A 14801-nucleotide genomic window follows, 5' to 3' on the forward strand; every position below is an offset into this window, starting at 1 on the left:
ACAGTAACAAAAACAGCATGGTACTGGTACCAAAACAGAGATACAGACCAATGGAACAGAACAGAGCCCTCAGAAATAATACCATACATCTACAACTATCTGATCTTTGACAAACCTGACAAAAACAAGCAATGGGGAAAGGATTCCCTATTTAATAAATGGTACTGGGAAAACTGGCTAGCCATAGGTAGAAAGCTGAAACTGGATCCCTTCCTTACACCTTATACAAAAATTAATTCAAGATGGATTAAAGACTTAAATGTTAGACCTAACACCTAAAAACCCTAGAAGAAAACCTAGGCAATACCATTCAGGACATAGGCCTGGGCAAGGACTTCACGTCTAAAACACCAAAAGCAATGGCAACAAAAGCCAATATTGACAAATGGGATCTAATTAAACTAAAGAGCTTCTGCACAGCAAAAGAAACTACCATCAGAGTGAACAGGCAACCTACAAAATGGGAGAAAAATTTTGCAATCTATTCATCTGACAAAGGGCTAATATCCAGAATCTACAAAGAACTTAAACAAATTTAGAAGAAAAAAACAAACAACCCCATCAAAAAGTGGGCAAAGGATATGAACAGACAGAAAACATTTATGCAGCCAACAGACACGTGAAAAAATGCTCATCATCACTGGTCATCAGAGAAATGCAAATCAAAACCACAATGAGATACCATCTCACACCAGTTAGAATGGCGGTCATTAAAGTCAGGAAACAACAGGTGCTGGAGAGGATGTGGAGAAATAAGAACACTTTTACACTGTTGGTGGGACTGTAAACTAGTTCAACCATTGTGGAAGACAGTGTGGCGATTCCTCGAGGATCTAGAACTAGAAATACCATTTGACCCAGCCATCCCATCACTGGGTATATACCCAAAGGATTATAAATCATGCTGCTATAAAGACACATGCACACGTATGTTTATTGTGGCACTATGCACAACAGCAAAGACTTGGAACCAATCCAAATGTCCATTAATGATAGACTGGATTCAGAAAATGTGGCACATATACACCATGGAATACTATGCAGCCATAAAAAAGGATGAGTTCATGTCCTTTGTAGGGACATGGATGAAGCTGGAAACCATCATTCTCCACAAACTATCACAAGGACAAAAAAACCAAACACTGCATGTTCTCACTCATAGTTGGGAATTGAACAATGAGAAAACTTGGACACAGGAAGGGGAACATCACACACCGGGGCCTGTTGTGGGGTGGGGGGAGTGGGGAGGGATAGCATTAGGAGATATACCTAATGTAAATGATGAGTTAATGGGTACAGCACACCAACTTGGCACATGTATACATATGTAACAAACCTGCACGTTGTGCACATGTACCCTAGAACTTAAAGTATAATAAAAAAAAATTGACCTTCTCTTTGCTGAATTGCTCTTCCACCTTTGTTAAAAATCAGTTGGGCATATTTTTGTGGGTATATGTCTAAGCTGTCTATTCTGTTCCATTGTGCCTATCACTCTGCCAATACTTCACAGTCTTGATTACTGGGTAAGATATTAACAAGACTGTCAGGTATTGACACAGTAGTATAAAATATATATTATATATTCGAGCTATATAATAATTCTTGAAATTAGGTAGACTGATTTTTCCCACATTGTTCTTTTTCAGAATTGTGTTAGCTTTCTAGTTCTTTTGCTATTCCATATAAATTTTAGAAAAATCTTTCATTTGTCTATGAAAACCTTGCTAGAATTTTGATAAGAATTGTGTTAAACCTACAGATTAATTTGGCATCTTCATTATGTTGAGTCTTCTAATCCACGCATACAGAATGTCTCTCCTTTTTTTTTTTAGATCTGTGATTTCTTTCATCAGCATTTTGTGGTTTCAACACATGTCTTTTGGATCTAGGACTAAGCACAGAGTTCTTGACAGCAATTTTTTGGGGCAGTTGAAAATAATATTGTACTTTTAATTTTGGTATCTACATATTCATTCCTAGTACACAGAAATGCAACTGATTTTTATACGTTTATCTCATACCTTGTGACCTTGATGAACTCACTTATGACTTCTAGGATTTTTCGGTTGATTACTGGGGATTTTCTATGTAGACAATGATGTCATCTGCAAATAGGAACAGTTTTGTTTATTCCTTTCTGATCTGTACACTTTTTATTTCCTTTTCTTCCCTAATTGTTCTGGCTAGAACTTTCAGCACAATGTCGAATAGGAGTGGTATAAGAAGACATCCTTGCCTTAGTCTTTTACCGTTAAGTAAATTAGCTGTTCTTTATCAAGTTGTTACATGCTCTTTATCAAGTTGAGGAAGTTCCCCTCTATCTAATAATATTTCTAGGAGAGTTTTGTTTTTTTGTTGTTGTTGCTTGCTTGTTTTATTGTCTTAAAGAAGTGCTCAATGTTATCCAAAGTGTTTTCTGCATTGGTTGATATAAATCTGATTTTTCTTCTTTAGCCTGTTAATACAGTGAATTACACTGACTGATTTTCAAATATTGAAACAGGCTTGCATCCCTGTAATAAATTCCATTAGTCATGGTATATAATTCTCTGCATGTATCACTGAATTCTATTTGGTAATTTGTAAAGATTTTTGCATTCATGTTCATGAAAGACATTGCGCTCGCTCTCGCTCTCTGTGTGTGTGTGTGTCTTTGGTACTTAATATCAAGGTATTACCTTCATAAATGAATTGGAAAGTATTCTCTTGTATTCTATTTTCCAGAAAAGATTGTATAGAATTATGTTAAGTCTTTAAATATTTGGTAGAATTCTCCAGTGAAATCATCCATGCCTGGAAATTTCTTTAGGGGAAGTTTTAAAATTTAATTTTCTGAATAGTTAAAGGGCTATTCAAATGATCTACTTCATACTGGGTAAATGGTGGTAGTTTGTGTTTTTGAATGAATGAGTCCATTTTATCAAGTTGTCAATGTATGCAGAGTTATTCATAATATTCCTTTATCCTTTTAATATCTGCAAGGTATATGGGGATATCCCCTATTTCATTCCTGATATTGTTAATTTATGTTTCCTCTCTCTTTTTCTTAGCTACAGGTTTGTCAATGTTACTGATTTTTCAAAGAATCAGATTTTTGTTTCATTGAATTTCTTCACTGGTTTTCAATTCCATTTATTTCTGCCTCCATCTTTATATCAATTTTCTGCTTATTTTGAGTTTAATTTGCTCTCTCCAGATTCTTGAAGTAGAAGCTTAGATTACTGACTTGAGAATTTCCTCTTTTCTGATGTAACCATTTTGTGCTAAAAATTTCTTTCTCAGCATAATTTAGCTGAGTCCCCAAATTTCACTTTGTTGTACTTTCATTTTCATTCAGTCCAAGATATTTTTTGAATTTCTCTTGAGGCTTTCCTTTTAACTCATGAATTATTTACAAGTCTGTTTCTAATTTCCTAGTGTTGGAGATTTTCCTGGTATCTTTCTGTTATTGATTTCTAGTTTTATTCCATTATGGCTAGAAAACACGCTCTATATGATTTCTTTTATGTTTTTTGAATTTTGTTTTATGGTTCAAGATATTGCTTATCTTCGTGAACGTTCATGGGCACTTGAACTAAATATGTATTCTCATGTTGCTGGGTAGAGTGTTCTTATTGTTGATCAGATCCTCTTGGTTGATTATGTTATTGAGTTTTTCTATATACTTGACAATTTTCAGTCTCATTGTTCTACCAATTGTTGAGAGAGAGGTGCTAAAGTCTCCCACTATAATTGTGTATTTCTGTTTATCTTTTCAATTCTAACAGTTTTTGCTTCACATATATTGTAGCTCTGTTGTTTGGGGCATACACATTTAGGACACTCTCCTTGATTGGGGTTCCAACCCTTACTAGGCTGCCTTCCTGACTTCCCTCCTGCAGCCTCAGTGCCAAATGGGCTGCCTTCCTGCTCTGCTCAGGCTTCCCTAGTGGGTTTGTGACTGAGAGGGAGGGAGGGATGGAGGGAGGAAAGAAGGAAGGAAGGAAGGAAAGAAGGAAGGAAGGAAGGAAGGAAGGAAGGAAGGAAAAGGAAGAAAGGAGGAGGGAGGGTAGGGGGAGGAAAGGAGGGTGGGCCAGATTAACTTATTTTTTTGGTTGACTTTTAAACTGCCTTCTCTTTAAAACAAAAAATCTTCCTTTTTCTGACATCACTGAGTCCTTAGAAGTTTCCACATCAGAAGCAGTAATTCCTATTCCTTGAACCTCTTAGTGCTCCCTATCCATCTGGAAGAAATTACAGAGAAATGTGTGCACATATGTGTATGTGTGTGTATGTGATGTCTTTATACCAGTTTGACTTGTTAGTATAGGTTTTTATTGAAGAAGAAAACATGGAGGACCAGCTGCAATAAAATGAGCTGGTATTGGAAAGTAATCAAATCTAAAGAAAAGTCCAGGCCACAGAAAGGCAAATTTTCATTTCTTTTCTCACCTGCCATCTTCTATGAAATACCTTCCTAACAAACAGGACAGTTGCTATATACTTAAAAATTAGCATTGATGTTTTATCACTAAATAAAGCTTAGTCACTCACAGTGTATTTCACTTGTTCAACAACTTTTGGCACCTGATAAGTGCCTGACAGTATTAGAACCTAATGCCTTATAAATTGATATTTAAATTCGCAAATGTTTAAAGGATAATAGTTTATTTTTCCTTAGAGCTCAGCATTAATTTTTTCCTGAAACAATGACTAAGTGTTTAGCTATTTACTGAACCAGTGAGTCATGGGTATAATCAAATAATACATTTATTCTCTTTTTCCCTATACTAGGTCCGATCTCCTTTATGAGGTTACTTCTTTTCCTGCCACTTCATGCAAAATCTCCAACAAATAATAAAGAGTTCTCTAGGCACTTTAGTTTAAAACATAACTTCATGTCAGCAATCAATACATCTGTTCCAGTATGACAATCACAGACTCCTAACATTGTTTAACTTATTAAAACTCCTTCCCGCCTTCCCCTAAAGACTGAAGTGGGTAACGAGACATGGCTGACTTCTCTGTTCCCCAACCTAGGGCTTCTCCTCCTCCTCATCTGCCTCTGCCTCCTCCAGGTCTAAAGGGGATAGGGAAAGGAAGACACGTTAGGAGCAGGGACAATGGTCTGACTGGCACCCTTCTGGCAGTGATGTCTTCTGACCAGGCCAGATGTTTACAATTGTCCCTCTCTTAGATGCTGAATTAGGTTCTCCACCATCACTGGGGTGTCTCACCTGCAGTCCTGCCTGGGTGAATGGACCTTCCTGCTGGTAACTTATATTCCCCTCTCCACACTAGGAATCCTGGGTCTCCTGACTCTTCCAGGCAGCCTTCTTGAGTGGGATCAAGGAGAACCCCAGGCTAGCTCTGGCCCTTGGCTCACATTTGGACATTGGGAAATATATACTTTGACCCATCATTTCTGAGAGTGGAGTGATTTCCCAAACACAGCCTTCTTCTTATTTAGCTGCCTGGCCAGCAAATTCTGGTCAGAGCCATTTAGTCTTCAGATTTATCATATACCAGTCTGGCATGCTCCCTAAATTGTGTGGGACACAAATAAGATATCTAAGCAATCTCCCTGAAGCTTCCCTCTCTTAAGGTTGGGGTCAAGAGAAGGCATTCCATCTCCTCCACTACGAGGGGTGGTAGAATTCACAGCAGAGCTAGCTCCAAAGAAGCCTTCTCTCTAATCTCTAACTTCTTGTTCTTTCCAACTGCGACTTTAGAAATGGGGAAGGGGGCCATGAGTTGAAGCACCAGTATCTCACTTTGAAATGTGGAGGCAATGCCCCAGTGTCCTAGGCCCTCAACTGAAGGCAAAACTGAAATGTTCTATTTTAACACATCCTGTTGAATTGTTCTTTCATCAGCTGCCAAATTCATTCATGGTAAAGCCCCCAAAATTTTTTCTGCCACATTACAAAAAAAATGGAACATCTTATCATAAAAAATTGTCTATTCCACTGTTTTGAATATAGATTTACATCCAAATTCTAACTCAAAATTTGTGAACTTATATTCGCATCTGAGAGGATGCCAGTGGTATCAAAATATCCATGCTCACCCCCACCCTCGCCCTTAATGAGAGTTCCTCATAGGATTTTATGTTTCTCTCCAACTGGATTAAATAGAAGAAAACACAAGACCAGCATTGTTGAGGTTTCCAGAGAACACTGCCCCTTGGCAGGCTGCCTGCTGGGAGGTCAGGCACAACCCAAGTCCTTCTCTTAGCAGGACCTCTGAGGAGAGAAAACAATCATCAGAGACTTGTTTGGGGCTGGGATTCAAATTTACTGATTTTTCATTTTCTTGTCCTTAGATGACCACCCAGTAGTTTTCCTTTTTTAAAATGCTTTTCTCTACCTGCTTTCTTAGTCTTGAGAGGCGTAATGACACATTGCCAATGTAAGTCCATATTATTTTTCTAAGAGATGGGGTCTTGTTCTGTCACCCAGGCTGTACTGCAGTGGTGCAATCATAGGTCACTGAAACCTCAAACTCCTAGGCTCAAGCAATCTTCATGCCTCCACCTCCTGAGTAGCTAGGACTACAGGTGCACATCACATCACCATACCTGGCTAATTTTAAAAATACTTTTGTAGAGACAAGGTCTTGCTATGTTGCCCAGGTTGGTCTTGAATTCCTGGACTCAAGCAATCCTCCCACCTCAGCCTCCCAAAGTGGTGGGATTATAAGCTGTGAGCCACTGCACCTGGCCATAAGTCTATCTTAAACAGACACATATATTTATTCGGAGCCGGGTGGTAATGGTTTTCTAAAGTCCTGTGATAAACACAAGAAACAACCTAAAACATTGAGTCGTTTATTTGAAAGCAGCATAATTTTAGTGTTGAGTTGCCCAAGACACAGTTGCTTTCAGTCTTTCTTCAGAGAATCCCAGAAGCTCCTAGAATATGTAAGTAGGGGCATTTGTCACCCCTACTTATTCTCACAGTTGAAGTTCAAGTTCATTCCTATCATTGAACAGAGGAGAAGATTCAGAGAAGCAGCCAAATTCCAAGTGATTTGGCATGAAAAAATCTCAGCCTGAAAGTAATCAGAGGCCTAGAGTTTTCAATCTCTCTAAATTTTGCAGACAATTTACATAATTACATTGGCACACACATTTTTCCATTTCAATGAAAAAGCCTGAAAGATCTTTATGTTCATGGACAAATCTTTAATATTGTAAAAAATATATAATAAACCAATATAAACTCAAAAATTCCAAATACGGGCATGATTCCTTGATTTTTCTTTTCAGAGGCAGTAAGAATACATTTCAGATAGAGGAAAAGGGAGGTCTGGAACTTTCCTTTGCCAATTCCCTTCCTCCACTCAAACATACACAAGAAGCTTTATTAGCCAAGTCTCCCCCACTTTGCTTTGATATTTTGAGCCCAATTGAATATGACTGATCACAGCTCTCAGTACATGTTTGTGGGCAGATTTTTGCTTGCACACATAGTACGAATGTCTTTGATCAAGACCAGCTGAGAATACTGGCCTAAATAGGTAGACTTGGCAGAATTCTCAACCTTGGCTATTTCTATCAAGGCTAAGGGGTTCATACGACTTTTTAGAAGTCTTTTTTCCTCATGGAACTAATTAAATATAAGTCTGTATAATAGAAGTAAAGTTAAAACAACTATAATAATTTCTGTTTCTTTTTGATTACAGCAAAACAGACTGAACACAAAGTAGTTTATAAATTCCATGCTTACGATCACAGACAGGAGCCACAAACCATGAGTGCCAAAGTAAACGCAGACCAAGCTGAGTGTCAGAGTCAAAGAAAATATACATCAAATTTAATGATACATATTTAATGATATGTATAATCACTGTAATTGCTTGAGTAGACGGGAGGAGGCGCCAAAGACACATTTCATCAGCCTCACAAATCAGCTGGTCCAGATGGCCCCCCATCTTCTTCAATCCTACTACAGCGACCAGAGGACAAAGTCCCTGGACCGGTAGTGAATGCCAGAGGACCACACATACTCATTTACTCTCTCCATTCCCTCCCCAGGCCAGAAGCATAGGCTGGGATGGTGGAGTCAAAAAAAGATCTCCTTGCACAATTCCTGCTCAGAAGCTCAAATAACCTATGAAGAGCTACCAGATGTGTGTCTCTTTGTCAACATAACTCTAGCACAAAGCACAGAGTCAGGGACAATTTGTTAAAAGGATGACCCCTGCGAAGACGGCTATTTGTGTTAGGAGATGAGGAAGAAGATTGGCATGGCAATGTGAAAGTCTTAGAAATTCACCTCCTAGTGCATGTAAGTTAATTGGTTTGCTTTCCTAACATCTAATACCCAAGGAAATTGGAGTTTTAAAGACTGTTAAGATATTGGGTTCCTACAGAAAGAGGGAAAATATATGAGAAAAAGCATCCCCCTCAAAACCCCACTTCTTCATTTAATACTTGTTTTGGGGTTTTTAAAAAAACTTTTAGGTTCAGGGGTACATGTGCAGGTTTGCTATATAGGTAAATTTGTGTCATGGGGGTTTGCTGTACAGATCATTTTGCCACCCAGGTACTAAGCCTTTTACCAAATAGTTATTTTTTTCTTATTTTCTCCCTCCTCCCACCCTCCACCCTTAAGTAGGCCCCAGTGTCTGTAGTTCCCCTCTTTGTGTCCATGTGTTCTCATCATTTAGCTCCCCCTTATAAGTGAGAACATGCAGTATTTGGTTTCTTGCTCCTGTGTTTGTTTGCTAAAGATTATGTCCTCCAGCTGTATCCATGTTCCTACAAAGGACATGATCTAGTTCTTTTTTATGGCTGCACAGTATTCCATGGCATCTATGTACCATACTGTCTTTATCCAGTCTACTGTTGATGGGAATTTAGGTTGATTCCATGTCTTTGCTATTGTAAATAATGCTGCAATGAACATACATATGCATGTATCTTTATGGTTAGAATGATTTATATTCCTTTGGGTATACACCCAGTGGTGGGATTGCTGGGTTGAATGGCAGTTTTGCTTTTAGGTCTTTGAGGAATTGCCACAGTGCCTTCCACAATGGTTAAACTAATTTACACTCCCACCAACAATGTATAAACATTCCCTCTTCTCCACAACCTGGCCAGCATCTGTTATTTTTTGACTTTTTATTAATAGCCATTCTGACTGGTATGAGATGGTACCTCATTATGGTTTTGATTTGCATTTCTCTAATGATCAGTGATGCTGAGCTTTTTTTCATACGCTTATGGCCACACATATGTTTTCTTTTGAAATTCACTTAAACACTTGTATCAAAGACAGGCCCTATTCCCTTTTCCCTCCTTTCAGAACCCTCTCCTTCTGTCTTATTGCCTGTTCTAATCCATCCACAGTTAGGTGAGCCAGCAGTGGGGATAAGATACCTGCAAAGGCCTGATTTGTGGTTCCACTCCTAGGGGAAAGTCCAGGATTGTTTTCAGGGTTGTGTTTTGTTTTGATTGGGAGGGGTTGGGGCATAAGAATGTTTTTAGCCTACTTAGGATCTTTGCTTTGTACGAACTACACCCCAGAGGAATTTTGGGATGCATTCCAAAATAGGAATACATAAAACTTTCTGTCCCACTAAAACCATTCAGGAAAGTGAGAGGAGAACTTTCATCCTGTGTTACAAACGGCTGACTGAGGTTTCTTTCCTGAAAGCAAACAACAGTAACACTTCTACCAATTATATTGATAATCCGGTCTGTTCGACTGACAGTGTAAATTAAGATCAATTAACACCTCCTCCTAACCGTTTTTGAATGTTTTATAATTGTCACAAATAGTCATCTCTTTGTAAATTACACAGGGCAAATGTTGATCTAATCAAAGGGGGGTAATTTCATTTTCAGACAAAATTTGTGAAACCTTCTTATGGACAGGAAAAACTCTTACTTGAATAACAGAAATAATGGTACCAAAATGGTCTTCCTGAAAAAATGAAGATATTGCATGCGATATGTTATTTCTATACAAAGAAGGTGTTAGGATAATTATCCTGAGTTTCTAGACTATGAAGGATTAAAGATAACTCACAAAAGTACTATAGAACAGCACACATTATTAAGACTATAATAACAAACTGTATAATAAAAGTTTGTTTTATCATGACAATTATGACATGGTTTTCATAGAGAAAACCAATTAAAGACAGCTGTGTCTTAAGTATATTTTGGAAGGCAGGCTCATAATATGTAGTGACAGTAGAAAGCCTTCACTCTGCCACTGATTACCACACACACACACACACACACACACACACACACGCATACACATTTTGTGAGGAGCATTTCTTATATGGGATCTAAACACAAAGCCATATTTGCTAATAGGTCTATACCAACTTCCATGGCAATGCTGGTGTTAGGAGGCAGAAATGGTACTGCCTTATATCAATGACTACCATGCTTTTGTGCTGTGCTTAAAAGCCTTGGGTGGTGGTGGGGCTCTAACCTGCAATGGAAGGCAGCATGGTGCAGTAGAAAAAACACTTTTTGAAATCAGAATTCATGAAATCCTGATTCATGGACCCACTTTTTACACAAGCCGGAACTACAACTCTGGAAAAAAACAGTTAATGCCTCTGTGATTTGGGGTATGTGTGTGTGTGTGTGTGTGTGTGTGTGTGTGTGTGTGTGTGTGTGTGTGTTAGAGAAAACAAAACAAAACAACTCACCAATTCCAGACACTGCCTGTGCCCATAGGCGGCAGCATAATGTATGCTATTGTAACCTTCCTTGTCCCGGATAGATGGATTTGCATCATTTTGAAGCAGAAACTCTAGACATCTGTAAGTATAAAGATGAAGTGTTATTTTAGAAAACATCTCTGGACTGAAAAAGATAATTTATGTAAATCCTCCTATTATGAACGTTCCATGAAGTACTTTATGAGTTTGTTTCTTTAAAAATCCTACAGCAATGAAGTTTTATGTGTTGAAAATTGTGTGTGTGTGTGTGTGTGTGTCTGTGTGTGTGTATGTTTTCTGTAGCTATCTTTATTTGAGCTTAATATAGCCATTCTAGAATTCAGGAAAAGCTTTAGGAAAAAGAGGGTAATTACGATTTTTTTCTCCTCATCTTCAGGTAAGAACATCTGTCATCAAGATTACTGAATAGCAAGTTTTGGAGCTCCATGTTCAACAAAGTCTCAATAAAGAAGTGGTCAGTATCAGGGCAAGCAACAGGGCAACCTCAATAGGGAGGGGTTTACTCTTAACCTCACCATAAAATCAAAGGTTAGAAAATGAAAGTTAAAAAGAGTAAGAAAAAAAAATAAGAATAGCCTAAACAATAAAAAGATTAAAGGAATGGGTAAGCATTTTTAAAGAATGAAGAATTAACTTCATAACCACATATGAATAAAGAGGCTTAAATTTCACCATTAGGAATATAGACCTGAAAAATCAATGTTTAAAACCTTTTCAGGCAGAGTTGTAATTTTTCTGAAAAAGCCACAGTCTTTGGAATGCTTAGAGGAAGGAGCACGGCTCCACCTTCACTGAAGAGCCCAAAACTCTAGTTCACAAGTACCCAGGAATGTAATAAGTTCTGCTCAGGGCCTACTGCAAACGGTCCAGTCCTGCTGGGAAAGAGGGAGTCACTAGTCAGGAAGCACTGCTTCATAGCATCAGCATTATCCCTGTGGCAGTGGGACAAACATGTCTTTTACAAGACCAAGCTGATTCAATTTCATACTCAAATCAAAATGTTAAGATTCTAAATATCAACCCATACATTAAATAAGACCTTCCAATAGAAAATTTCTATAGTTTACCCAAAAACTTTTAAATAGCATTTACCTATCTTTTGGTATAAGGCAAAATGAAAAAAGTCAATTACACATAGGGACAATTAAAACAGACACTTCAATTTCTAGAAAAACTGATGAAAGCCATACATTTTAAAAAACCAAATACCCACATGTCAATAATAAATCAAACTATTCTTAGAGTCTTGCTATTATTCTCTCTTCGGTCATTTGCACCTTATAAGGAAGGAAGTTCTTTTTTATTTTGGTAATTAAATGCCCATGGAAAGGATCCCAGGTATGACTCACTGTAAATTGAATTTGACTCTTTAAATGAAATCACTCAATAGGAATAACATGCTAGTGGACACACAATTCCCAATTTCTGAATGGATTATATCCTAAAAATCAGTTAATAAATTGAATTTGTAATATAGCCAAACTATATATACTAACAACAGTATTATTATAATAAAAGTAATGTAGAATTTGGACATTCTCCACATTGTTTGTAAGGAAAACATGCATTCCGTGTTTTCACTGGGAATGCCTAGTTTTTTTCTCTTCCCAGAGCCTAGTAATTTTGGCAATTAAGATGCAAAGCCAACAGATGCACATGAGGTCAGAGGCGTATCTGGATACAGGGAGTGGCCTCCCTTTGCATAGAAGAACTCTCAGGCAGCTGGTTCCCCTGCCCCCCTACCTTTCTTGTCCCCTCCCTCTCCATCAGCTTGTCTGGCTCAGGGCAAGCTTGCAGTTCATGTAAAAGGAAGCGTTTGCTGCGGTGGCTTAAGATGCTAGTCTTTTAATATTGTTATTTTAAATTTGGGGGTATTAAAGCAAAACTCTGGTCATTCTACTTTATTCACTGCTGCATTTCCTGTCCTCATCCCAATTACCATCGAAGTTAGGTCCCACAACCTGCATTGGAGCCACACTCTCTAACTACCTTTCCACAACAGTCTGGGCATGGGAGGAGCACAGTGGAAAACCCTGGAGTAGACACAGGCATTCAGGCCACAGAAAAACTGGCTCCTCTAACAATGGAAGAATAAATAAGTTAACAACGATGTGCCTGCAGACTCATAGAGCACCATATCCACTGGATTCCACAGGGGTGAGGCACAAGGAGTGGGTACCAATTCATTTGTTTGTTCATTTACTCAACAGTTATTGAATATTGACTATGTGCTAGGCACTGCACTGAGCACTGTAAGCTTCTCACTGTGACCTGTGGTGCAGAAAAGACTCAAGAGGACGAAGCTGTAGAGGTTCCCGTGCATCTACAGCCCTGAGTGATGGCAGGCACTCCCACCCCTGCCACAGCAAAGAGCTATGTCTCTGTTAGAAGCCAGGGAGAGGCAGGTGGGATGAGGGGCCCAGGAGCATCCTTTTGCAGGAGCAGGAGGCTCTTCCTAAATTGATGTGCATGTGGGCTGGGGGTGAGGGGAAAGCACAAATGGTTATTTCACACTGAAGTATTAAGACCTTTTAAAATAGAATCTGCTAAATAGATGTCCCCAGGTCATAAGAGCAGAACCTAAGCCTCTGAGAGGAGGCTTTGTTTGTCTTCCTTGGTACATGATGCATCGCAGTCAGAAATGATATTTAGGACACCAGGTCCTAAAAACTGCTGATCAATCACAGTGGTGGCTGAAGCAAAGCTTACAATTTTAGAAAGTTCCCTGTGTGAAAATAGCAGAATTGAAGGCTGTATTAAAAGAATAGTTTCTTCCCCATTAAAGGCAAGCCCATATCACTTCCTCAAGATCCCAAGTGAAACCCCAAAATAGTAAGGCAGGCAACGTGGCAACTCAGAAAAGCAGAAGAAGCGTCAGAAATGGCACCTTGTTCTTAAGCTGAGAAGAAACTTACAGTGTGGCTTCCTTTTCCTTCAGCTCCCTGGCTCTTTCAAGTTCTTCTGAATTTTCATGGGCATTTCCTAAGATAGTCTTACTTCTCAGCATAAAGGATAGAAAAAAAATTGCAATTAATTTTTTAAATGGCAAAGCTGTTAATGGTTTTGGTGCAATTTATATCTCAACGATTTTTAACCCAACCCAAAAGAAGTAAGCACCACTGATTTTCACTGAAGATATACATGGTTCTCTCCAAAGCCATCCAGTAAATCTATTCTCTCCCAAGGATCCAACTGAGAATATGATTTCTTAAAACTTCCACTTAAGTATCAGCAATTAAGGTAACAATCAAGTTGCCCACCCTTCTATAAACATCCCAAACTTCCCAAGTAAAGAAGTGAGTTAGCTAAAGCTTCTCTGACTCCTACCACATTCCCCACTGCCTCCTTGCCAGCTCAGCATCTCATTTGTCCAGAAATGGGGTCCTATTCACCCTTCATCTGCCAGAACAATTCTTCATCATCCAGAATTCCTTTTCCAGCTCTTAACAGATGAAGTATATTGTTTCCCCACCCTTTTCACCACCCCCAATCTATTCCAATGAATTGCCTGGAGCTTGGCACATAGTAGATGCTCAATAAATGTTTGTTAAGCAATGTCTGTTTATAACCTGCATGCCTAAGGGATCAGAATGCTACATCTGATATTATTATTTTGATTTATTATATAACCATGAAGAGGAAACAAGCAGTATTTTTCAAACTATGGATCATAAGCCATTACTGAATTGTGAAATTGACTTAATGGGTTGTAGTCAGCAAGATTTTTTATCTAATGAAACAGAGAAAATGTCAGAATGCATCACACACGGTAAAAGTAAATATGATTTTATGAAAACTTTATTTCCATTTTACATACTATATAAACTATATATATGTGAATGTGCATATGGGGTCATGACTGTAAGATGTTACTTCTCACTGTGGGTCACCATCTAAAAGCCATTGCTCTACAAGAGAAGCAATTACCACTGACCCAGAATCAATTCCACAGCACAAGGCAGCAAATAATTCAATAGTTCTTCAAACAAAGTCATCAAAAAGTATTCCTATGAAGGAAGCCCTTCCTTAAGCTTCTAAGAACAATTTCATCAACTGTGGGCATCTCCCCCACCTTTTTCCCCTTAACTAGTTCGCTTATTTCTGTT

At 38.4% G+C, this 14801-nt stretch overlaps 1 protein-coding gene across 5 annotated transcripts in view; it reads right to left on the minus strand.

Annotated features, from left to right (window-relative positions):
* ANKRD44 (ankyrin repeat domain 44) overlaps positions 1–14801 on the minus strand; it is a 348412-nt gene that overhangs the window by 103708 nt on the left and 229903 nt on the right. For all 5 annotated transcript variants that reach the window (XM_055379331.2, XM_055379330.2, XM_031008706.2 and 2 more), the window contains exons 15-16: positions 13611–13691; positions 10663–10774 (exon numbers count right to left, since the gene is read on the minus strand). In XM_055379331.2, the coding sequence (XP_055235306.1) occupies positions 10663–10774; positions 13611–13691 (193 nt within the window). The remainder of the gene's footprint in view (positions 1–10662; positions 10775–13610; positions 13692–14801) is intronic.

The sequence above is a fragment of the Gorilla gorilla genome, chromosome 11 (assembly GCF_029281585.2).
Source record: "Gorilla gorilla gorilla isolate KB3781 chromosome 11, NHGRI_mGorGor1-v2.1_pri, whole genome shotgun sequence".
Lineage (NCBI taxonomy): Eukaryota > Metazoa > Chordata > Mammalia > Primates > Hominidae > Gorilla > Gorilla gorilla.